The sequence below is a fragment of the Micropterus salmoides genome, unplaced genomic scaffold, assembly GCF_014851395.1.
Source record: "Micropterus salmoides isolate LMB-PRFRI ecotype aquatic unplaced genomic scaffold, ASM1485139v1 Ms_hic_scaffold_10, whole genome shotgun sequence".
Classification (NCBI taxonomy): Eukaryota; Metazoa; Chordata; class Actinopteri; order Centrarchiformes; family Centrarchidae; genus Micropterus; species Micropterus salmoides.
This window is the reverse complement of record NW_024040041.1, coordinates 35,475,340-35,501,765: the sequence shown is the minus strand read 5'-3', so window position 1 is coordinate 35,501,765 and position 26,426 is coordinate 35,475,340. Positions and strand designations below refer to the sequence as shown.

Here is a 26,426-nt window from a genome sequence, read left to right as displayed (position 1 = left end):
CATTACAACAGTTACTTGGAAGAAGTAAGCCTGATGTCTTGTACGCTGTGCTTTGTTTTGTGACTGTAGCTATATAAAAAGGTGTTTAGGTTCATGTAGTTGCTGGGAGATGACGCTGGGAGTTGTTGCTGGGAGTTGTTGCTGGGAGTTGTTGCTGGGAGTTGTTGCTGGGAGTTGTTGCTGGGAGTTGACGCTGGGAGTTATTGCTGGGAGTTGTTGCTGGGAGTTGTTGCTGGGAGTTGTTGCTGGGAGTTGTTGCTGGGAGTTGACGCTGGGAGTTGTTGCTGGGAGTTGTTGCTGGGAGTTGTTGCTGGGAGTTGTTGCTGGGAGTTGTTGCTGGGAGTTGACGCTGGGAGTTGACGCTGGGAGTTGTTGCTGGGAGTTGTTGCTGGGAGTTGTGAGGAGTGAAACCAGAATCAGCCTTGGTGAATAAACGCACATGAAGCAGAGCCTGAAAGAGCTGAAAGCTGCAGCTGTGTGGAGCGATGAGGAGGCTGTAACCTTCCTCAAGTGAACACAGAAATGCTGCTGATGTCATGGTGCTGTTGTCTTTGAATGACGTTACACATTTAAATGTTCCTACGGGACATTCATTCACCTTCACTTTGTATAATAATGTGGCATTTATTATTTAATTCCTGCTTAGCACTTCAGGTTGGATGCTATCTGCCTGTCGTTGCTTTGTAACCAGTGACAATAAAGTTGAATCTAATCTAACATGTTGTGCAACTTCACAGACACTTTCTGATCCCACACCGCTGGGTTTGCTTGAGGCCGTTCACAACACTGATCCACATGTGAGTATTTCTCCTGCTGACCTGCTGAAACTTTTATCTTCAGAGTCAAACAGAAACAATAAAAACAGCAGAACTCTCAGAATGAAGCTCAAGTTGATTTTGTAAGTCAAAACCTTATGTCTTGTTCCTGGATTTGAAATTGATTATAAATATCTAATTTATCGAAGTGTTTATTTACTTATTTACTTATTTATTTTCAAATGAGTCCGAGCTTTCTGTGAACCCAACTGATGGAAGGATATTGATCTTGGGGTCTTGCTATTGTCCGTTGATTCTGGCCTCACATGTGTCTCCATAGTAACCATCTTGGCACTCGCACAGCCGTTCGTTGGAGTCCAGCAGCCTCCTGCACGTTCCACCGTTCTCACATGGGTCATAATTGCAGACAAACAATACTTTGGAGAGATACTTGACAATCGCACTGTTACTGTAAAACCAATTACATTTAGCAGGTGGTCGGGTCTCAGCAACGTCTTGCCCATTGGTGGCACGAGTCACTTTGTCTGTGAGATACGGAAATAAAAATGTTGAATAACATTCTGGTAATTTCAGTGGACCTCCCTCACATTGTATATCTTCAAAGCATAGGTAGACAATACGCTTCAAATTTACGCTCTGTGTCTTGTCTCCTTTCAGAGTGTAGCCCACAGCAAAAGTGACGTTGCCTGTGGAGATGGGATGAGTTGTAAACCAGCACCACCCATTTGTACCAGTTGTACTTCTGATCCAGTTTATTCTTCACCTGAACAGCGATGTTTTGTTTGTTGTCAGGACTGTTTGCTTTGCTGATCTCCTCCACATCCTTTATCATGTACTGCTTATAGTTGTCCAGGCAGAACCACACAGCTGATATCTGAGCTCTGTACACGTTCTTGAACATCTGGGTGTGCTCTTCTTCTTTGCCTGATGGATTTAAGCCGATCAGGTTCCAGTAGACCTGGTTGAGGACCATCCCCTTCCACAGCAAGCTGCTGAAATAGAGGTTATATTTGCCGATCTCAGGAATGCCGCATTTAAACTTCTTCTTCAGCAGCTCGTTGAGGTTTCCGCTGAGAGACGTGCTGCTGACCGTCAGGTAAAGGTAGAGGTTGGCCACACTGGCCTCAGTGGCTGTGTTCTCATAGTAGCTGGTGAAAACTTTTGCCAGCCGGACTTTGGCCTCCTCATTATCTACCAACGCGCTGTTCTTACGAAACTCATTGAACTTGTTCCAGGCAGTGAGGATGCGGACCTCGTCTTGAGAGTAGACGCTGGCGTAGTTGAACCACTCCACGTCTGTTGCCAGGTTGGAGATCTGGATGGAGAGAGAGTCCAGCTTCCTGTTGACCTCAGCAAACAGCTCCTTCTGAGCGTCTTCCTGAGGGGTGAAGGTTAAGGCTCTGTTGAGAACACCAGAGCTCTGATGCCGGGCGCCAGGCTGGCAAAGTTGGCGAGGGACTTCATCATAGATGACAACCTACTGGAGTCAATCTTTCCAATAACTTCTTTGACTACCGTGAGCGGGTCTTTCAGGTCTCTCTTCACCCTGTAGGGCGGAGACAGATCAGCTGAGGTGGGGTCATGTGACCCTGCTGAGGAGGTCGTCCAGTAGAGAAGAAGGATGAATGAAACCAACAGCATCGGGGCAGGCAGCCGAGGGAACGCCATGACTGCAAAACACGCAACAGAAATTTAAGGCATGAAATAACCTTCTAAATGTTGCAGAGCCAGAGAGACTCAAAGCGTCTGAAATGATGAATCATGTAAAATCTGGTTAATTTGGAAAGCTGCAGGTCACAGAGAAAGCAAAGTTAGCACGGCCCATAGACTTACAATGGTCTCATTTATGAGAGAGAAAGTTCTGTGACTACAAACCTTTTCTTAATATAACCTTGTGTAGTATAATGATAAATGAACTACCTGAATACCTTGTTTAGATATATTTTAGTCCACGTGAAGCTGGGAGCAAAAAAACATGCTAGTTAAAGTTATTTTGTTCATTTGAGTATTTCCTCCATCCCTGGACAAATTAAATCAGATCTGTGTAAAAATGCATCCATTTCTGCATCATGATGATTTAATCCCAATTTTCAGTTTTCAGAACTTGTTTGATTTGGAAAATCCATGTCCCCTTGATGGTTCCACCTGGACCGAAACCGCTGTCACAGTGTTTGATCAACAATAATGAAATATATATAATAAAATATGGTTCCTGCAAATTCAGTGCAGTCTAAAAGAAAATGTATGGAATCATACAATGTGGGATCCTGAATGGAACTGCTTAAACTGAGCTAAAAGTTTAAAAATGTTTATTGTAATTTCAATATCATTTATAATACTTTATGAATAGAGCGATGATACATATATCAAAGGGTTAACCCTTAAAAAAAGTCCACTAGATATCGCTGTGTCTTTAAGTAGCACGCCCTTTCAGTTCGCCTCTCTACAGGTAGTTAGAAACAACAATGTCACTTCAGACACGAGGACTCTGGTGGAATTTTGAAACGTAAGCATAATTTTCAACATATTGTAGTTCTTACTTTACAGAATGTAACTTAATACAACAAACATTTGTCTAATAATGGTTAAATCATTTTCTAAAAACACTCTACCAAACGCTTAATGGAATAAAAATAGACTATTTACTTCTGACCATTCATTGTTGTGACCATCATACATTTAATGATATATGCTGAAATAATTTAACACAAAAACCTGCTCGACCAAAATAGTTAAGTTGCCCTTTTCTGGTAAAAGTAGTGATGCTAAGATAATAAATGTAATTTTTTTAATAAATAAAAAACTTCATTCACTGTTGTTAATGTCATATAGTATAGTATAGTATTACATTAAATAAAACATAAAAATCAGTATATACAGTATTTCACCATTAAATATGGAGACTAAATAGAAATATGTTGGTATACTAAGACATTATTACTATATTACTAACATTATAACAGCACATGGTTTTTAATTTATTTCTGTAAAGATTTTGTATTTTTTTAATTATATTTTGCTTTAAAATATACTTTTACCATGAAGCAGCTTCTCAGCCGTTTGGTAAAGCACTATAAAGTACAGTATTTAAAAAACTGGTAGACTAAAAATATTAGTTTAAAAAAAAGACAACAAAAGACTTTATCCATTTATTTTTTCTTAGTGAGGACATTACTAAAACAAAGTTTGTGGTTCCATCTAGCTAAAAGGAAAACTGTTGTCTCAGTGACACAGTAATGTACATGCAATACACAATATTTGGAATGTACTGTTTGTTTTGAATGAATAAATTTGATATCTATATAATGTAAGATAATATAAATAAATATTATAAAATAAAGCTCATTCAGCACATTATTGTAAAGTAGGATAGAGTAGTGGTTGTGTAGTTCTATGGTATAAAAAAAATATATAATACTGAAGTTGAATCAAACATCTTGCATCTGTCTTTTTGTTATTTGGACGCTTCTGTATGAAATTTGACAATTTGTACGAAAATGGCTATGAGTAACATTTATACAATTAAAAAACTTAAGTAGATGTATTATTACTTTGATTATGTAGAAGAAGAAGTACCTGTGCTCAGCAGCTGCTGCAGGAACCAAAAGCTGTTTTACTGAAACAAACTCTGTGAGCAGTGTTTATTTATTCAGACATTTCATTTGTTACTTTGGTCTGGTGAAAAAGCCAATGTCCCCTCGGTGTTCCACCTGGACAGCACTTTCACAACCTCTATTTACTCTGATCCAGTGGTGTGGCTTTAAAATGTAGATCCTGTGCATATGATTTATTTAATGACCACACAACCAGGCTGGTGGAATTTGTTTCCAGTACAGCTTTTTGATACAGGTTCCAACATTTAGACAATAGATATTTAGACATTAACATATAAAGTAACATACATGTACATACAGACACCATATGCAACTGTTCCCTTTTTACCACATATAAATGTACAAGGTACAAGGTTGTTTATTAGTAATTATACGGCACATGGCTGCATAACGACATTAAATTTGTAAGTAAAAAATTCATTTTGTGCATTTTTGAATTTGCTGGGGTGAATGTAAACAGCAGCAACCAGATGATAATATGAAAGTTTCATCTTCACAATAAACAGTCTGACATTTGGGAAACAGACTCCACCTCCTCTCATCTTGCCAGAGTCTTGCGCTCGCAGCTCGGAACATGGTCTCTGCACAGCAAAAATCAACGTGTCATACGTGTCTTGCGCTTGGGCATGGCAAAATTGCTCACTAGAGCCCCCAAAAGAGCGGCACATTTCACTGAAATGTACAATATTTCTGTGGCACATGTATCATGTTCAGAAGTACAAAAGTGTTTCTCTGAGCCAATTTCCTAAACCCAACAGGCAGCCATTTTGGATTTAATAGTTATTTTTGGCGATTTACGCACTTTGTACTTTAACAAACTCCTAAAGAATTAATTGGATCTTCTTCAAATTTTTGCAGTGCAATCTAAAGGCATTGATCATGAAAAATTGTGCTAACTTTGAGTTTGTGTTCAATGTGGTGTGGTGTCGAAAATCAGTGTTTCGCCAGTTAGTTGTTTTAACGTGATTCCAGCTGACCAGAACTACTCCCACAATCTCTATTTATAGTAACCCTCTGATCCAGTGGTATTAAAATGTAGATCTTCTGCACATCCAGCCTTCCTTTTTTCCACATATATTCTTTATTTTAATTTAAATCTAAATGTATAATTATTAGGGCCGGACCACAAAACGTGTCTGTCTTTTTCTTTGGCCTAAAGGTGCTTGAAAACTCTCCAAACTGAAATGTCAGGTCAGAGGTGGGTCTTGCACTTGCGTGTGGCAAAATGGAATGCTAGCGCCCCCTAAAGAGCAGCTCCCACTGCACGTTTTGCTGCAATGTATGAAGTTCCTGTGGCACATACATCATTTCCAGACGTAAAAAAAGGTTCTTGGAGCGATGCTCTAAAACATTTTAGGCAGCGCACCCCCTTCTACATCTTGACCTGGTGGATTCACCCCCAAACCCCCTTCTCTCTAAGTTTGCTTATATACACTGAATAATATTATAAAGGCAACCCTTTTGTTTTTGCCCCCATTCATCATGAGCTGAACTCAAAGCTCTAAGACTTTCTCTATGTGCACAAAAGGCCTGTTTCTCTCAAATATTGTTCATGAATCTGTCAGAATCTGTGTTAGTGAGCACTTCTCCTTTGCCAAGATAATCCATCCACCTCACAGGTGTGGCATATCAAGATGTTGATCAGACAGCATGGGGATTGCACAGGTGTGTCTTGGGCTGGCCACAATAAAAGGCCACATCAAAATGTGTAGTTCCATCACACAGCACGATGCCACAGATGTCACAAGTATTGATGGAGCGTGCAGATGGCATGCTGACTGCAGGAATGTCCACCAGAGCTGTTGCCTGTGAATTGAATGTTCATTTCTCTATTATAAGCCGTCTCCAAAGGCGTTTCAGAGAATTTGTCAGTACATCCAACCGGCCTCACAACCGCAGACCATGTGTAACCACACCAGCCCAGGACCAGCCACCCGGACAGCTGCTGCAACAATCGGTTTGCATAACCAAAGAATTTCTGCACAAACTGTCAGGAACCGTCTCAGGGAAGCTCATCTGCATGCTCGTCGTCCTCATCGGGGTCTCGACCTGACTGCAGTTTGTAACCGACTTGAGAGGGAAAATGCTTGTCATTTTCATGACAAAAAAAAAAACATTTCAAAACTCCCCCCTCTCTTTTTATTAATTATTTTAAAAATTGTTGTAGTTATTACACTATTACCCCACCATTTTTCCTGTTGCGCACCCCCTAGAGGCAGCTCACTTTGGAAATCTCTGCCCTAAAAGAAAAGGAAGTCGTGCATTTTGGATTTAATGGTCATAAATGGCCTTCCTTTTAGGAGGTTGAACTTCCAAATATGGTTTGACACAGAAAAACCTGATGACGTCTCGGCCCACCTATATATATCCCGCAAGTATATGTATGTTGAGCTGAGTAATGGAAAATATGTATAAATATGCTGTATTGAAAAGCATAAGTATGACTGAATGCTCATTAAAGTTCTGTAAAACAATCCAGTCACCATTCACCAACATGAAATTATCAAAATAATTAACTGCAAGTCTCACTGAAATTATACAATCATAGTTACTATATTCCCAAAGTGTTTCTTTGACCTCAGAAAGTATCATAGAAGGTGAAGTTTAAAACTGACAGAGCCTTAACATTGACAACCAATTCAACTGCTTGGTCAAATCCCTATCAGTACCACTCCACCCACCTCCAATGTTCTTTGTCAGTAATTAATGCAAAGATTTGTTTGTCAGGATTACCTTGCCCTTAAAGACAATTCCACTGCATCCAACCTAGATTTGACATAGTGCTTTAAAAATAACCTACAAACCCAATAAATAAAACCAAAAGTTAAACCAGTATTATGGACTTCTGCACTCTCTGTGCCGTTAAAACCGTAATGCATTAAAACAGGTTTATCCACTGCAATTACCCATCTGACAAAGATATATAGATATATATATACAGTCAACAAGTCCTGGTCCCATCTGACCACATTTAACAGTCTTTCAGAGTCAAAGCTGAAGATGGATTCTGCAAGTCTGTGTGTTGACAGTGGACAATGCAGGTGACAGTGTTTCAAGTTGATACAATCATTTGCAAGATGAAGAAGGGAGTTGAGATGTACCGTCACTGCTACGACAATAGCATTTAAATCTTACTTTTGGGGACAGCTTAATCCCATCCACTTCTACGAAAAGTTTCTGCAACACCTTAAAGTTGTAGCACAGTGTTTGGGGGGTATGTAAAGTTGAGGGCATATATCAGTCCGATAAGCAGCGTGCAAGCTTTAACAGCACTGCGGCATCCTGGCAACATCGCCTTGCGTTGAAGGAGGATTGACACATCCACTAGATCGTCTCCGTCATGGACACCATGGACGACCAGGATCTTGAGGATGTGTGGCATCACTCATATTTGTTTATATTTGCATCAAGAAAATGATGGTTTAACAGGCAATCTTTAAAAAGTTCCTTTGGATTTTCCAAGTCTTGGATGTGAGGGTAGAGAAAACGTAGCTATGACTGTGAACCCGGCATAAAGGAAATTAATTCCACATGTTTTATATTCACCACTTAGAAACCAGAGGAAAAAGGTGAACCTCATGACTTGAGACATTTCAAGTTGCTAGCAGTGAAACCGTCATGTGTCAGTTTTTATTGGCTACAGAGCTTTCATAGGGCGGGCGTTGTCTAATATGAAGGCTTTCAGGTACTGTGACAGCCTGTTAGTGAGGCTCAGTGCTAATTAAACCCCCTGGCTCTAAAAACTAATCATTTGACTACCAGTGGCAATAACAGTGCCAAGACATTATTGATGACATCATTGAGGCTGGTATTGATAAACTGATATCAATATCAATATCAATATCAATTTTATTTATATAGCACACTTAAAACAACCAAGGTTGACCAAGGTGCTTCACAGGTTAAATACAACCACAAGACACTACTCACACAGTAAAAGTACAGCAATAAAACTTTATAATATACAGTATACGATATATAGTAATATTAAAAACACATAATAACAGACTTAACTCGAAGGAAATGCCAAAGAAAAGAGATGTGTTTTTAACAATGATTTAAAAGGTTCAAGAGTTGGGGCGGTTCTGATATGGACTGGCAGGTTGTTCCACAGGGGCAGCTACACTAAAGGCTCCATCGCCTCTAGTTTTAAGTCTACTTCTGGGTCCATCCAGGAGGAGGAGATTGACGGATCTCAGCACTCTAGCTGGAGTATGAACATGAAGAAGCCAATTCATTGGAGCCAATCCATTAAGGCATTTAAAAGTTAAAAGTAAGATTTTAAAATCAATCCTGTGGAGGGAGCGCAACACAGGTGTGATGTGGCAAATAAATTTGAATATCGTCTGCAAAACAGTGGAAAGAGACCTCAAACCTCTCAAAGATGGAGGCGCGGGGCAGCATATACAAAGAAAATAAGATGGGGCCTAAGATAGAACCTTGAGGGACACCACAGGTAAATGGGTCTGTCTCAGAGGAATAATCACAGAGGTGGACAGAGAAGCTCCTATCGGTTAGATAGGATTGAAACCACCTAAGTGCAGTACCTTTGATTCCCACACAATTTTCCAACAGTGACAAGAGGATTGAGTGGTCAACAGTGTCAAATGCAGCAGTGAGGTCTAAGAGCACTAGGACGGCAGAGATTCCTGAGTCAACAGTTAAAATCAACGTGAAAGTGCCGTTTCAGTGCTGTGACAGGGTTTGAAGTTTTTCATTAACATTATTATTAATTAAAAATGTTTGCAGCTGGGTAAAAACTACTTTCTCCAGGACTTTAGATAACAAAGGCAGTTTAAAGATGGGCCTGAAGTTAGAGAGAACAGAGGGGTCGAGATTTTCCTTTTATAGCAGGGACGGAACATAACCAGAGACAAGACAGGTATTTATCAATGACAAAATACATGGTCCAACGGTATCAAAGACTTCTCTAATCAAACGAGAGGGAATGCTGTCTGAGGAACAATTTGTGGGCCGCAGATAATGGACCACCTCAGATAGGGAGGAGATTGATACGGGCTCAAACTGATCCAGGACCGCAAGGCGCATAGGAGGAGCAGAGGGATCATGGTCACAGGATGTGGTTACAGAAGATCGAAGACCAAAAATCTTCTTAACAAAGAATTTTAGGAAAGAGTCACAGAGGTCCATGTAGGTGTAATAGGAGCAGAGCTTCGGGGATTTGTAATGGTGTTAAACATGTTAAAAAGAACCTGTGGCCTGTGACAGTTGTTGGCAACCAGCTTAGAAATAAAATCAGATTTTGCAGATTTTACAGCTCTCTGATAGTCAGATAGATATTGCTGTAGGATTTCATATGACACTCTGAGTCTATCTTTCTTCCACCTTCTCTCAGCTTGCCGACATCGTCTGATCGCTCGGGTGGTGTCATTTAACCAGGGCTCTGAAAGCGCTTTAGTGGGTTTCATCCTCAAAGGAGCTACAGAGTCCAAGATGCTTGTGCAGGTTGAATTACAAAGATTAATAAGTTCATCAGCACCAGTAGCATCACCTCCATCCAAGTTATAGAGCCTTAGAGTCTTTGAAAGCAGCAGAGAACTGTGCCGGGGTTTGAATGTTAATTACACGACGGCAGCGTGCAAAAGGAGATTTCACCAAAGGACACGGGACTGTAATCGTAAATAAGACAGGGAATTGATCCGAAATACATACGTTAAAGACTTCATTTACATGAACACACAAGCCATGAGACAGCACAAGGTCTAATGTGTGTCCCTTTTCATGTGTTGGGCCAGACACCGACTGAGTGAGATTAAAAGTATTAAGAAGATTTAAGAAGTCTTTAATCATAGGTTTGCTTTCACAGCATACATGTAAATTAAAGTCACCACAAATTATAAAATGGTCGTAGTTTAACCTGACACCTGCTATAAAATCAGCAAACTCTTGCACAAAATCTTTGTTGAATTTCGGTGGACAATACACAACTGCACACAGCGTCGGAGAAGAGGCGTTTAATTCAAATAGCTGCAGCCCAAAGCTAGAATATGTGGCAGATGCAGACAGCCGACACTGGAAGGTGGATTTAAACACAGTGGCAAGTCCTCCACCTTTGCCAGTGGTCCGAGGAGAGCTAAAAAATGTACAATTTGGAGGGAGAAGCTCAGAAAAGGAAGCAGACACACCAACATGAAGCCAAGTCTCGGTCAGCAGCATAAAGTCCAGTTTATGGGATGTAAAAAAATCATTCAGCACAAACGTTTTGTTGGCCAGTGATCTGAAATTAATCAGGGCCATACGAAGTGTTAAATCCAAACTATCTGGTTTTGAGGCCCGCTGCAGTGTGCGCAGATTAGCCGTATTCACACCACGTCGACAGTCAGGTCGAAGTTTCTTCACCGACGCCAGGTGCCCGGTGTCGGTTCCCTGGGCACCATGTGTCAGGCCGGGAGGAAGGTGGATCAGCGTCAGGAACAGCACCCGAACCACCAAGGCAGCTGATAATGATTTGAATATTTTCAACCTTTTTAAATGATCTGTTCTTAATAGATTTTTGATTATTTATTTCACAATATTGATTAACTGTATGTTTATTTTGAATAGATTAAATCCAGAGAGAAAAGTGACGCTCATTAGATAATTATGTAAAAAGGGTAGGCATAATAAGCAGTCTACACCTTTTTCGGTTGTTATGCATTTATATATTTTTATTTTCATTGTTTTTCTTTTTTTGTTATGGAAAATTATGTGTGAGGACTGAAATAAATTTTGTTGATTGATTGATTAATTAACAATATGTATAATTGTTTAACTCCACTACCCCTCATGTCTCGTCTTCTCTTTCTATTTACAAAAAAGTTAGCATTTTTAATTGATTAATTTGCTTGTTTTCTTGTTTACAGTATTTCTACTTCTATTTTGTAGACATCCTTGGTATTTGTATTCTGTTTTATTCATTAAAATATTGCCTTCATCAATAAATATCTCATCATTTTAAATTTTGACATTTTGACATTTTTATATCATGTAATTTTACTGTTGTTGCCTGTCTTCTGCTTTTTATTTCCCTTGCTCTCTCCCTTTTATCCAACCCTCTCTTCCCCTCCTCCCCACTGATTCACTGCCGTCCCTTCCTCTTCCATTATCCCTCCTCCTCCTCTCTCCTCCTCCTCCTTCCTCTCTCCTCCCCCTCCCTCAGTCTGTCTCAGCTGTCCTTGGTGCTGCTGTTTCAGATGGAGGCTGCAGTATTCTGCTGAGTAGCAGTGAGCCAGCATTTGTTTGCTCTGCCTCCAGCCGCCAGCATCCAGCCAGCCGAGAGACGAGCCTGAGAGTAAACTACCGTGTCCATAATCCTCCAGCAGCAACCCTGACTGTCGCCTAGCCTGCAGCGAAGCCCTGTGGAACCCTGGGAGTTGCGGTCCTCACTAACTGGCTGTTGGTGGAGGCAGAGAGGCAGAGAGGCAGAGAGATAGAGATAGAGGGTGACGTGCCATGACAACCGTCAGAGAGGGAGAGAGAGAAAGGTGAGTCTATCTGTCTGTTGGTGTTTTGGTTTTATTTACCTGCTAGATATTTCCCTCATCTCCCTCTCTCTCTCTGGCTGTTTGTCATCAATGTCTCCCACTACGATTTTCCTCTCTCTCTTCTCTGAATGTACATCTTTATCATCACTTTTTCATCCACCATCTTTTCATGTATTTTCTTCTGTCAAACATCCTCCTCCCCTCTCTTGCTCTCTCAGTCTGACGGTGCATTTTCCTCTTCAGCCTCAGTCTCCAGAGAATGAGCTGTGTGCTTTGTTGTCAATGTGTTGGTCTCATTAGATCTGTGTTAGTGTGTGTGTGTGTGTGTGTAGCCATCTCCACCCAGTCTGAGGAGCAGCTAACAGATCAATCTGATGTTCACTAAATGTCTCCTCATTTTGAAGCTGAGAATTTTCTTCAGTGCAGCAGTGAGTGTATTTCAGAGCAAGATGCCACACAATCACAAACACAACGCAACGCAACATGAAACAACATGACGTGGAGTGAAAAGACATCACCTGCAGTGGAACACACAACATGACACAACAAGATATGAAATCCACAAAATGACAAGACGTGACGTTAGATTGACATGGAATGAAATAGCATGCAATGACACGACCAGACATGATGAAACACAAAACAACACAAGGCATGGCACAAAAATGACACCAAAAGAAATTACACAACACTAAAAGATAGAATTTAGGACAAATAAAAAGACCACAAAAAATTATGACACTCAACGAGACAAGACTTGACATGAGAAGATACAATAAAACAAAACATGACATGACAAGAAATGACATGACATGACCCAAAAAAGACAGGAGATAAAAAGAAATAAAAAGGAATGACACGCTCTGAAAAGACAAGACACGACATGACGTGAGAAAATAAGACAACATTAAAAAGACATGACACAAAATAGAAAATACATTAAATGACAGAACACAACACGACATGCAAGGACATGACCCAATATTAAAACCATCTGACAGGACATTAAAAGATAAGACAACATGAAAGACACAACACAAATATACACACAAAAAGACATGACATGACATTAAAGATAAGTGAAAAGAAAAGGCATGACACTAGACAAAAGAGAAATCAAAGGCATGGCAGGAGATAAAAGAGACATGAAAAGATATGACAAAAGATGAAAAAGATATGACATGAGATAAAAAGAAATGAAAAGATATGACACAAGATAAAAGAAATATGAAAAGATATGACACTTGATAAAAGAGACATAAAAATATATGAAACTCGATAAAAGAGACAAGAAAATATATAACAAAAGTTGAAAAAGATATGAAAAGTCATAACATGAGATAAAAAGAAATGAAAAGATATGACACAAGATAAAAGAAACATGAAAAGATATGACACAAGATAAAAGAGACATGAAAAGATATGACAAAAGATGAAAGAGACATGAAAGGCATGATACAAGATAAAAGAGATGTGAAAAGATATGACACAAGATAAAAGAGACGTGAAAAGATTTGACACTCGATAAAAGATATGACAAAAGACAAAAGAGACATAAAAAAGATATGACACTCAATAAAAGAGACAAGAAAAGATATGACAAAAGATAAAAGAGACATGAAAGGCATGATACAAGATAAAAGAGATGTGAAAAGATATGACACAAGATAAAACAGACGTGAAAAGATTTGACACTCGATAAAAGATATGACAAAAGACAAAAGAGACATGAAAGGCATGATACAAGATAAAAGAGATGTGAAAAGATATGACACAAGATAAAACAGACGTGAAAAGATTTGACACTCGATAAAAGATATGACAAAAGACAAAAGAGACATGAAAGGCATGGCACAAGAGAAAAGACACATAAAAAGTTACGACACAAGACAAAAGAGACATCAAAAGATATGACACTATAAAAGAGACAAGAAAAGATATGACAAAAGACAAAAGAGACATGAAAGGCATGATACAAGATAAAAGAGATGTGAAAAGATATGACACAAGATAAAACAGACGTGAAAAGATTTGACACTCGATAAAAGATATGACAAAAGACAAAAGAGACATGAAAGGCATGGCACAAGAGAAAAGACACATAAAAAGTTACGACACAAGACAAAAGAGACATCAAAAGATATGACACTCGATAAAAGAGACAAGAAAAGATATGACAAAAGATAAAAGAGACATGAAAGGCATGATACAAGATAAAAGAGACGTGAAAAGATATGACACAAGATAAAAGAGACGTGAAAAGATTTGACACTCGATAAAAGATATGACACTTGAGAAAAGAGACATAAAAAGATATGACACTTGAGAAAAGAGACATCAAAAGATATGACACTCGATAAAAGAGACAAGAAAAGATATGACACTCGATAAAAGAGACAAGAAAAGATATGACAAAAGATAAAAGAGACATGAAAGGCATGATACAAGATAAAAGAGATGTGAAAAGATATGACACTCGATAAAAGATATGAAAAAAGACAAAAGAGAAATGAAAGGCATGGCACAAGACAAAAGACACATAAAAAGATATGACACTCGATAAAAGAGACATGAAAAGATATGACAAAAGATAAAAGAGACAAGAAAAGATATGACAAAAGATAAAAGAGACATGAAAGGCATGATACAAGATAAAAGAGATGTGAAAAGATATGACACTCGATAAAAGATATGAAAAAAGACAAAAGAGAAATGAAAGGCATGGCACAAGACAAAAGACACATAAAACGTTACGACACAAGACAAAAGAGACATGAAAAGATATGACAAAAGATGAAAGAGACATGAAAGGCATGATACAAGATAAAAGAGACGTGAAAAGATATGACACTCGATAAAAGATATGACAAAAGATGAAAGAGACATGAAAAGATATGACACTTGATAAAAGAGACACGAAAAGACATGGCATGAGATAAAATATATGAAAAGAGATAAAAGACACATGAAAATACATGACACAAGATAAGAAAAGACATGAAAAGACATGAGACGACAAGCTGGGGACAAGTCGAAATAACAAGAATCTCTGTACTAAGAAATAATTAAAACCCTACACAAGAAGCCAAAAGGATTCCATCATTGAAATATTTAGTAAAAGAACACTACCCAGCAAACATGGTTAAATGCATTAGACAGTTATACAGCCATTCCACCACTCCGTACCTACATAACATTAAAAACTATCTGAACTATGAGAACAACAGCTAGAGGAGAAGATGCAGTTCTGGCCTTTTCTGTCGGAGCCTCCCAGGTTTGGAGCAACAGACGTAAGAAACCAACTCCTTCTCCACAACATTAAGGTTTACTAGAAATCAAAGTGTGAGCACTGAACTGTGTCTGTGTTTGTTGTCATTATTAACTGTAAGAGTATCGTCACACCACACTTCACCAGGCCTAACACTGGTTTGTCATGCTAACTGCTGATCGTTGTCATGGTATGGTTGTGTCTTTGTGTCTCTCTTGTTTCTATGTAGTGCAGACTCCTACAGATTTTATTGTTAAATGTATTTTAAATGTCTGCGCCTTCAACTGTTGCCCACCCGGATACAACAGATGAAAGTTAGCCTTTCTGGCTAACCCTAGCATATTTTCATAAACCTTATTGTTATTATCAAAGTCCTGCAACTCGGCTTTATATGTTTCCCAGCTCGGCTGTTAGAAGCGGACTTTCTAGCAGGAGGGGCGGGAAATGTGCAAACAACCGCCATCTTGGTGTTACAGGCCTTCCCCATAGGATTGTATTGAGGATTCTTTAAGTGGCATGTCTCTGTAGTTATGCACTGTCTGTGTCAAATAAATTTATAAAATAAAAATGAAAATAAATACACAAAACTAAAAGACATAACTCAACGTAAAGAAACAGGATATGGCATTAAAAGACAACTAAATATGAAAAGACACAGATTCAGTCCTTGCTCATGGACCCTTCAGCAGTACTTGTGCAGACAAACTAACTGGGTCTTAATTTAAGGGATGAATGTTCATTTTTCCTTGTCTTGAAGATTTTATTTTGTTATTATCTCTTGCTACCTTTTCTGTAGTTCAGCTTCTCTTTGGTCAGTACAGGACGTCCACAGTGTCCATCTGGTTACTGCTCACAGTGGCTGCAGGGTGAGGCAGCAGATGGCCTTTCTGTTGGGCTACCTGCCCACTTCACTCTCTCTCTCCTGTTCTCTGTCTGCCTCGCTCTACCTTTCTATCAGCTGTATGCCATTCCTTTATTTGCCTATATCATCTTTCTGTCCACAATTGTTGTGTGAAAATGATAAAGATGTTTGGCAGACGTGGTCTTTCTACAGGAAAAGTGTATGAACTGTTCAGATCAGGGGGCTCACCCTCAGACAAAACTGAGGGAATATTCATAGTGCAACATGAAAAAGGATTTTGTCACTGGCCCCATTAAAGTAGCTGAATTAGCTGTTAACAGCTCCTGTTAGCAGTTAGCATGGATGTACAGACAACGCTCACTGGATTACTGTGATCCTGAAGAAAAGTTAATAATAATATTATAATATATAATAATATTCTTAGGCAGCCTTTCCAAAACTAGACCCTAGAGTGTCCTCTGGTCGAAGATTCAGGACTGATGTTGAGGAAAAGTGTTTTACACTAACGAAACTGAATCCATTTATCAGTGTTTATGTACCAAATTTAAAATTTTTCTCTAAGACGTTTTCAGCTATTCATTTATGAGACATTATATTCTTTTATGATAAGATTGATATTGATTGTAACAGTCTAGGTTTATATTTTGAACTTCTTTATCTTATATAGAAAATATTACATTCAGAAAGACAAATGGTCTAAAAAGAAACCATAAAGACAACATTTCAAAATAGAAATCAAACATTATATTGAAGCATTATCTGGTCTGAAGTAATTAAAACAGTTAAAATGTGTAAAGATTTTAGTCGAGGTTAATAAGATTCAATAAAAGGAAATTCTCTATCAGAAAAGAGCGTGTTTAATTAAACACAATATAACCTTTAGGCTGCGTGTTAACCTGCAGTGTATGGTGATATGTTGAAATGTTGTTGGCGGAACCTCCTCACAGTTTGGAAACTTTGTTGTTGCAACGCCTTCAGGAAAACTTTACATTTCTAGCTCCTCTCCTCTCTCAACTAAACATGTGACTGAGAGCCATCACTGCCATCGGGCGAAAGTAAGTAAAAGATGTGAAGAGGCTCGGTCGTCCTCGTTTGTACAATAACGCTACAGGTTCTCACAATCCCACTGCTCCTCCCTCCCTCTCTCCCTCTCCTCCCCCCGGCCTCTCTGAGCAGTTGACCTCTGAAAAGCCTCATTAAGAATTCAGCAGAAAACACAGACTGGTGGATAAATACAGAGGGAGTCCAGAGGCAGGAAGTCAGGAGGGAGACGACAAAGACTCAGCTGATCCTGCTGACCCACTTCACACAGGAGAGGGGAGGAGGAGGAGGAAGAAGAGACAAGTATATAGTTTCATGTTTGAAAGGCTCAGTAATTTCCTCAAACAGCTGCTCGTGTAGTTTCTATCAGACAAACAGGAGGTTGTAGAGCATCTGTTGGGGACTATTTTCAGCGGCGGATGAATCCACATGTGCTGCTCTAGTGAGTTTTCAGGGCAGCAGGACGGTGTATATGGGACTGAGCCTTTTCTACCACTTAGTCCAGTTTGGTCTATCAATCAGTAATGGACTTTACTTTAGTGGCAATACTTCCAGGTAGGACTCTGCTGTCTCTGGTTTCCTCATGGTCCTTTAACGTTCTCTGTAGATCAGTATGCTGCTGGGTTGTTGGGAGGGTGATTATTTTCTCTTTTGGTGAAGTGGTCCTGCGAGTGGAAGCTAAGCTAGGCTGAACTATAAAGCACTACACTGTGAGCTCGCGGGCATAATGAAAACACTGTCGGACATTACATTATTGCTGTCGCACAATTGGTTTGTGGACTATTTTTCTATTAGCACAATGCATGATGGTATATAGGGCTTGGTTAGTGATCATCAGTTGTACACTCCTTTTCAAAATGCATTATGGGATACTATGAGTGGATTGTTTAGGGTATAATAATTCTAACTAAATGTTCGGACAGCACTATAAAGTGAGTAGTAAGTGATTTCGGACACAGCCCGTAAGATTAAACAGAGAGAACATGAGGCCCCGGGACACTTCCCTGAGGAACCCCACAGGTTGTTGAATTGTTATTTGTTCCGTCTGTGACGTTTTGTCTCTTTGTGTCTTCTGTCCGTCTCTCCGAGCAGTAACTGCTGAACCATGTCTGCCGGCCTGGACGACACAGACAACGTGTTCGGTGAGTCTCACAGACACAGTAGAAAGTACATTTACTCAAGTACTGTACTTGAATTTGAAGTACTTTAGTTGAGTCTTTCTACTTGTACTCATCTCAGAGGGAAATACTGTACTTTTTACTGCAGTCCATTTCTATGACAGCTTTAATTAATTTACAGATTAAAACTCATGAAAAGTTTCTTAAATTTGATGTTTAGGTTAGAAACTCCTACAGTTTCTACTACTGCTGCTGATCGACCAGCTGATTAATCAGTCAGCAGTTTGACAGAAACTAAAATAAGTTTCACCCTCTCATGTTTCCTCTGAATCACTGCAATAACTAATGTTTGTTAGTAACGTTGAGCTTTAGACTGTTGGTTCTAAAGGTGTCCCTTTGGCCTCTGGATAACTGTGACGGCAGAATCTTTACAAACCAATCAGTCGATTAATGGAGAAAATAATCAAGATTTATCAGCTGTAGTCTGAAACTAAACAGTTCAGAATGAGCTGCAGCTCAACAACTGCAGTGGCAACATCCTGCTTTGCAATAATGAGGAGGAGGAAGAACCTGTAAGAGTACAACAGACTACTGTTGAAATACTTTAAGGCCTGATCATACTCACATACTTTTACTGCTTTAATACTTTAATGATTATACTTACATACTTTTGTTGCAGTAAAGGATCTGAATACTTCCTCTGCTCACAGATCAGATGTGTTGCTGTAGATCCTGACACTATATAAACTACGTTACTATTAAAAAATGTTTTAGCTGCAGTAACTTACAAAACGCCCTCAAAGTACATATTTTATCATTGTTAATGTAAATGAAATATTATAACATCCATGGTTCTCAGTAACTTCGTAACTGTAACTGTAAAGTATTATGATACAGTTTTATGCTATTTCAGTCAAACATCATCTTTCTAATGTTGATCCAAATATACGTTTAACAAATAAATATGATGTAAAATGAAAGATTCATCATGCAGCAGTGCATGAAGAAGTTAAAACGACCTCTGCTTTTTGTTTGTTGTTCGTTTCTTTCTGATTGGCTCGGATGTTCCAGGTCTGTTTCTGAGGCGTCTGATGGACACAGCTAACAAAACAACATGTTTATCAGTGTACTGCTGTCTGAAGTGCTGCTGCTCTCCTTCACTCCTTCATCACCTCATGTCGGCAGGAAGTAGCGTGCATGCCGTTGACTTCACATTTCAAATAAAATGGCAGACAGTGTTTCAGATTTCAGACCTAAATATCTGACTCTGATCATCAGCCTCTTTAAACCTCTTTCCTCTCTTCTTCTAGTTTCTAATATCATCTAATGTCTCTCCATCCTCCCCCTCTAATATGATTACTTCTCTCCTCTGGGTCCTCCCCCACCTCTCCCATCACTCATTTAATGTCTCTTCTCTCATCTCTCTCTGTTCCCCATCCTCTCGGTTACTCTCCTCTGTGTCACCTGCCGCCAACGTTTCACCATTACACCTTCATGTCCTCTTTCCTCCTCCTCATCTTCTTCTTCCTTTCCTCCCATCCCCCGCCTCTCCCGTGGGAAATAACCTGCTGTCGGCTTGTTGTGGGGGAGGAGGCCCAGAGGAAGTCTTTACGTTCTGCACAAACTGTCCACATCCTGCTCCTGTGTGCTGATAACATCAGTTTAATATCAAAGACAGGCGAGACCGCAGAAGGTCTGACTTTATTTACAACAGGCGGCTCTACCCAGGGGGGTCGCACACAATCCTGACCTTGAAAATAAGTGTTCTCTATGGGCCCCTTCACTTATCCATGGCTATTCAAACTAGTGTCTTTCCTCACATGAGGGCCCTGTAATCTCAGCCACTGGCCCTACCTTATAGGGGCAGCCTGAAGGAAAGACCTGCAGACACAACTCAGTGCAGAAACAGTGCTTCGCCTCCTCTGCATGTTTCTGCATAAACTAAATAATAATTTCATGTATTTCGGTGACAGGTAATGTTCAACTAAAGGAACGTTATCTACACACTACAACACACAGAGCTCTTTATCTAACTCAGCATGTTCAGTTACTGCAACAGTAATGCAGCACTTTTTTTTAGATCACCTTGAAGATCGCTCCATTAACAGTTTCATTATTTAGCTGTAGACTGATTAAAATGTACCTGATTAAAACTACACATTAAACTAAAAGATGAAAAACAATCTTGGTCCAAACTAAAAACTAAATATTCACTTTCATTCAAATTTCCAAATGTGTGATTCTTTAAGGTAAAGAGTTTTCATTAACTTTATATAAAATTAGTAAAGTTTTTAATCTACAGAGTCTGTAAAGTTCAGTGCCTTTAAAGGGACATTATGGAGTTTCCAACGGCCACTAGCGGTGCGGTTTTAAGATTGCAACCAGGCATGTGCTCGTATGCGTGCTCGCTTGAACTCATGAGCGAGCAGAATCTGAAACACGACCGCTTTCATACAGAAATCCTGCAATAAATGCAGGAACACCAGCATGCAGGCTGTGGCTTTTCTCCAGACATGTTCAGGCTCTGTTACTTCAACGTTACCATCTCAGAGACAGATCGACACCAGCGCCGTATCTTTCATTCAGCGCAGCGAGACACTGGCATATTGGCACAGTACTCCCAAAAAAAGGCAAAGTGAGAGCGGCTATAGACAGGCAGGGAGCCAGCTTCACACAACATACTGGAAACTCAGGTAAACTCCCACTGCAACGTTACAGTAATATTTTTATCAGCTTGATGTTGAACTAATCCACGCTCGTTACATGATAAAGTTACACTGCATTTAGCCGACGTGCTACATCGTTAGCTCGCCTGCTGCTTTCAGTAACCATCTTTACTATCTGTGTATCTTTCGGAGGCTCAGCAATTTCAGCACAGCTACATGTTTTGGATGATAATAAAACTGTTAGTGAGCTAGACTGAATATTATAAGGAGATCGTGTCACACTTTATAATAATAAGACTGCAGTAAGTAAATTTACTGTAGTGTCAGTGGGTGGCTCTTCCTCTTTGTTGTATATTATGTGGGTCATGTTAGTTACAGGGACTGAGAGATGGAGAAGCCGTATACCTGAGCATCGGTAAAAGCCATTAAATCTAAATTGAACACGAATAGGAATACGAAGCAAACAGCTGTTGGTCCGAGCTACTGTAGCTTTAGCTGGCTGCATCACTATGGGATAGTAAACAAATCGCTCCACATTAGCTTTTTACCATTACATAATTTCTTGCAGGCTTTGACACTTTGACATAACAGTGGTACAGAGGAAAGTAATATGGGTTGCATTAGTTGGTGAAGTAATGTGAAAACGATATAACTTAAATATATATATAATATAAATCTAACGGACAACAACAGCAACTGCTCGGCGTTAGCCAGCGAGCTAACGCTATCTAACTTGAGCCAACTGAAGCACAAAATCTAAATATATTTTACATGCTTTGTAGTAATGTTAGCGTACCTGTCCAATAGGATGAAAGCCAACTCTGGGTCTGTTTTTAGACTTAAAACAAAGCGGAGGTTTCTCCATGATTCTAAATTATAATCATTTTAATGTCAGATTACAACCCCTTCACACACAGGCAATAAAAAAAGGATTCATTTCAGTAGAAAAACTACTATAGCCCCTTTAATGGAATAAACTTTAGTTACAAGATAAAGAAACTTTATCTTTGTGAGGACCAATACATTTTTAAAACATCCTCATACTGAGGACATTATCGCACTGTGAGGACATTACTGCGCTGTGAGGACATTACTGCGCTGTGAGGCCATTACTGCGCCGTGAGGACATTACTGCGCCGTGAGGACATTACTGCACCGTAAGGACATTTTGGCTGGTCTTCATGACTAAGAGCACTGGCCAACTGCTGAGACTTGGTTTTAAGGTTCAGGGTAGACTCAGGTTCAAGTTGCAGTAGGCTCCTAATGGTTGTGTGTGTGTGTGTGTGTGTGTGTGTGTGTGTGTGTGTGTGTGTGTGTGTGTGTGTTGGTCAGCTGTTGAATATTTGATGGAGCTCTGATGGAGCGAGTGGGAGGAAGAAGAGGAGCTCAGGTTGTTGAAAACATCACAAATCAAGCTGCATGCTGCTAAATGAGATAACCTGCTGTTCCTGAACAATATTCATGAGTTCTTTGATTCATTCAGTCATTTTTACAGACAGAGCTGGTTTGACCCGCACAGATCTGAACTCACACGCGTGAATCCAGAATCAATCCAGGATTTGGTTTTACTTCTGCAGTTGAAACAACCTGAATGAACTTGGTGTGTGTCCTCACCTGTGAGCAGGCGCCTGTGAGTCTGCAGGGCACTAACTAACCTGTGTCTCTGTGTTGGTGTTTCAGACCTGAACGAGGCGATCCCAGAGACCGAGCTGCTGGACAACAGCATCCAGAAGGGCCGCGCCCAGCTGTCCGTCAAGGCTCGGAGGCAGCGTCCCTCCAGGTCACGTTACCGGGACAGCGTGAGCTCCACGGAGGGGGACGACAGCCTGGAGAGGAAGGTACCAGCAAACATGTTATTAATTAAAGAGGTCTGAGTTTCATTAAGTCCACGTTATTAGAAGTCAATAAATAACACTCACAAATGAATCAATCAAGGAATAAATGGAACCATATGTGTGGTAACTCAAAGTAAGAAGGAAGTAATTCCTTCGCTGTACATAGTAACAGGACTTATAACAATAACTTTATTTGTATAGAACATTTCACACAAAGACACGGTCTGATTCATAGTAACAATGAATCTGAAGAATAAACAGCAAAGGAAACATAAACATTAAAAGTGATTCCAGAAACGTCAACCCAAAATAAAGATGGTGTTTTAAAATTAAAATACAACATTCAGTCACTCAGAACGGCCGAGCTAGCAGCTCTGAGCTGCACACACTGCTAAAGGCTAACGTTTGCTAATTAGCAGGTTAGTTGGTTAATTAGACTGTGAGGACAGCTGTAGTCTGATGACATCACTGTGATGACGTTTTAGTGTGTGTGTGTGTGTGTGTGTGTGTGTGTGTCTGTGTGCTATCAGGACAGTCCGATACACTCCACCCGCTCACCTCTCCATCTGGCAATGCGAGGCTCCTCCCCCTCTCCTGACTCACTGCTGTCTGCTCGAAGCCCCGCCTTCTCCTTCGACACATCACTGGTGAGACAAATCAGAGCTCAGGACAGGTTCTAATGTTGTAAATGTGAACAGAAGAAACAGAGAGAGAAACAACCTGTGTCCTTCTTCCTTTTCGCTGCTCAGGCGCGACGCTCTCCAGAGGATGAAGGCGAGCCATTGGCTGCTCCCCCACGGGGGCGGTACCATCAGCTGACCAATGCCACGTCTCAGGAGGCTCTGGTCACTCCCAGCAGCTCGCCCTCCAGGTCCTGCCCCTCCTCCGACTGCTCACGGGTCTACATGAGGAGGAGCAGAAGGCCCGACAGCGAAGGTACGCACACCTGAACACTCACCTGTAAAAGCACCTACCTATCACACTGGTACACCTGTGTCATCTGGAAGCACACCTGTGAATACACGAGTGCACCTACACCACCAATAGTTACTCTGCATATCCTTTAAGTCGAGACTCCACAGTCCAAAATGATGATTTGCATTTTTCAGATTTCATGATGTTATTACCAGACTTTCATAAAATTTACAAAACAATCTTGGATAATATTTATAAACATTATTGTTAGTCTGTTTTAATCTATATTGAACCTTATATCGTTTGTGTCAGTGTTGGTTTCTGACTCGAGTCGGGACCCGAGTCCAGCTGATCCCGGCAGTCCAACCGTCGTCTTCGACAAGAAAACCAAGAGACGCTTCCTGGATTTGGGGTGAGACAAAATGAGTTGTGAATTAATCTGGGAGCCACTTCAGCTTCCTGTCACCCTAACAACCACCAGAAAAACCATAGCAACCACTTAGCTTGTGTGTCTCTTCAAATGTGTGGATTTACTGTTTGAAAATTCCCTTTCATCCAATCTACTGTGTTTCTTTATTTATCAGAGCAGTATTCAGAGTTTTTACAGAACATCCAACGTTGCATACCGCCGCTCTGTCCTGATAAGTACATCATCACTGGCAGTAGCTCCTCCTTCAGATGCTTCAGTAAATCAGATGTAGGATTGTTGGAGGGTGAAAGCTTTTTGCTGACGACACAGTTCTTTACATCAGACTGTGACACAATAATGGCAATATTTCTAGCTGTGGACAGAACGCCTCTCTCCCTCCTTCTACATCCTACCTTTAGCTTTTTGGCTAACAGCTGACTTAAACAACATAAGGTCCGAATTCTGGAGTTAAGGTGATGAACCCACAATGCAACACTCTCTGTAGGAGCCGGTGTCACAGCGTTGGAATACCTGAGTGACAGGAATTAGCATGTTAGCATTTGCAGTACTCAAAATGTCTTCTAACAAAACCTGATGTCTCTCTCTCAGGGTGACTCTCAGGCGTTCATATATCCGGGTGAGGAAAGACAAATCCAACAGGCTCTCTGTGGGCAGCAGGTGGGTCTTTCACAAGAGTCCCATTGTGAAAGTTCAACATTTAACAAACAAAGACACAAACGCTTGTTTTCTGTTTGTTGTGTCCTCAGAGAGCCGTCTGAAAGTCCGTCTCGGTCCTCAGGATCCTTTGTCCCCTTCTCTTGGTTCACCGAAGGACGGGGGTCGCTATCCTCCTCCGGGACCCCACCCTGCTCCCCCAAGACCACCCCGCTGAGCTCCCCGAGACCTCGCAAGTCCCACTCGCAGGTACAGAACAGACGCTTCATGTTTACCTGCTGACTGACTTCATCTGACATCATGACACCGAACCTCTTTACCAAACACAAGTCTCACAGACAGATTCAGTTTTTGGATTCACAGTTTATTTTTAACCTGTTATTTGTTCTGAGTTTGTACCCAAGGAGTTTTTATCATGTTCCCGAACGTTCTTTTGTTTACAAAGGTTCCCGCCGTGTAAACAAGCTGCCGGCGTGCAGGACAAACACGAGAACACACGCAGGACAAAAGCTCGTTAACAGACACCTGCCAGCCAATCAGAGACCAGGGTTTCTGATGACATGGTGTAATAGTGAGTTATAGTCCAGCTCTGTTTACACGTGAACACACACAGTGTATCGGCGTGTGTGTTTGTGTGTATTGATTTTTATTATTTACTCATCTTTGCCCACATGCCCGTCCTGCATGCTTTTAGCTTAACCACCACACACTCACATACAGTCATATGATCGCTCAGCTGCGGTGTGTTTTATGGCTGCTGATAAATGTTCTGCTGCAGGAACAATCACTCTGTTCCTCCACCATTAAGGCTCAGAGGAAGAAGCCCCGTCAAACATCCACAGATCTGCAGTGATTGGCTGTGGTGTGTGTGTGTTGCTCTCATTGTAAGAACCTGAGTGGTTGCTGAAGCTGCTGAATAATTGAGAGTTTAAAATGTCTATGACGCTGCATCAGCAGATGTCGGTGTTTTGGATGTATCTACAATTTACGCAAACTAGAGCACAACTGGGCCGGTTCTGGGGGAAGGGGGTGGGGGATCTGAGTAGGGCTGGTCGGACCAGATTATCGGCTAAATGATCCTGTGACAGGCAGAATCTGAAGGCCGGATCGGAGCCTGGGAGCAGAAACCTGCAGCAGCCAATGAGAGCGAGCTGAGCGGGAAGCTCACCAGCGGGTTGTTGTTCTGCTGGCGTTATAAAACGGGTGGCTCCAATCAAACGATCTGATTCCTTCATACAGATCCGTATCACTCTGCGACAAAGTACCGCTAGAAAGTGAGAACGTACTGTTAGCAAACTGGCCAGCTGGAAACTCCAAACGTTAACTGGAAACTCCTGGGATGCCTTACAATGGGGGAGGGGCTTGAGCAGGTATCTCTGGAAACGCCTTTGAAACAACCTGTAGAGCTAACTTTCATAACTTGTGTATGTTGCATAGGCAGGACTACTTTTTGTTGTCATAAAAATAATGTCTATTGATGATATAAAACATCTGTTACTTTCTTTTTGTAACAACAGCAACAGCTCACTTCATGGTATCAACGTCAAAACCACTGAACTGTGACAAAATACGCCAACACATTCTCACTACCGACTCTTGGTCAAGGCCCTTTGGGGTCGCTTTTTACTGCCCTGGGGACCCTTTTAGCATAGTTTGTAGACGTTTAGGGCTTAAGTTAGTAATGCGTATCAACATTGAATATGCAACGTGTGGTTAGACTTGAAAATAAAAGCACTGCATTTTTAAAACGAAACATTCTTAAA

At 40.6% G+C, this 26,426-nt stretch overlaps 2 protein-coding genes across 3 annotated transcripts in view; one reads left to right on the top strand and one right to left on the bottom strand.

Annotated features, from left to right (window-relative positions):
• Positions 1-1,230: 1,230 nt before the first annotated feature.
• LOC119896616 (SE-cephalotoxin-like) lies at positions 1,231-23,360 on the bottom strand. The gene is given in 4 exon segments (XM_038710115.1): positions 1,231-2,198; positions 2,201-2,446; positions 22,485-22,655; positions 23,223-23,360. Coding segments are annotated over 2 exon segments (1,068 nt in total). The 5' UTR covers positions 2,445-2,446; positions 22,485-22,655; positions 23,223-23,360; the 3' UTR covers positions 1,231-1,374.
• samd14 (sterile alpha motif domain containing 14) overlaps positions 2,453-26,426 on the top strand; it is a 31,331-nt gene continuing 7,357 nt past the window's right edge. Inside the window, exons 1-9 of one of the 2 annotated variants that reach the window (XM_038710113.1) lie at positions 2,453-3,282; positions 11,550-11,874; positions 18,138-18,187; positions 22,510-22,667; positions 23,195-23,311; positions 23,414-23,600; positions 23,892-23,991; positions 24,598-24,666; positions 24,756-24,912. In XM_038710113.1, coding sequence (XP_038566041.1) covers positions 18,151-18,187; positions 22,510-22,667; positions 23,195-23,311; positions 23,414-23,600; positions 23,892-23,991; positions 24,598-24,666; positions 24,756-24,912 — 825 coding nt within the window. In that variant the 5' untranslated portion in view covers positions 2,453-3,282; positions 11,550-11,874; positions 18,138-18,150. Of the gene's footprint in view, positions 3,283-11,549; positions 11,875-14,521; positions 18,188-22,509; positions 22,668-23,194; positions 23,312-23,413; positions 23,601-23,891; positions 23,992-24,597; positions 24,667-24,755; positions 24,913-26,426 lie in introns of those variants that run through there. The other variant, XM_038710114.1, reaches the window with a different exon arrangement.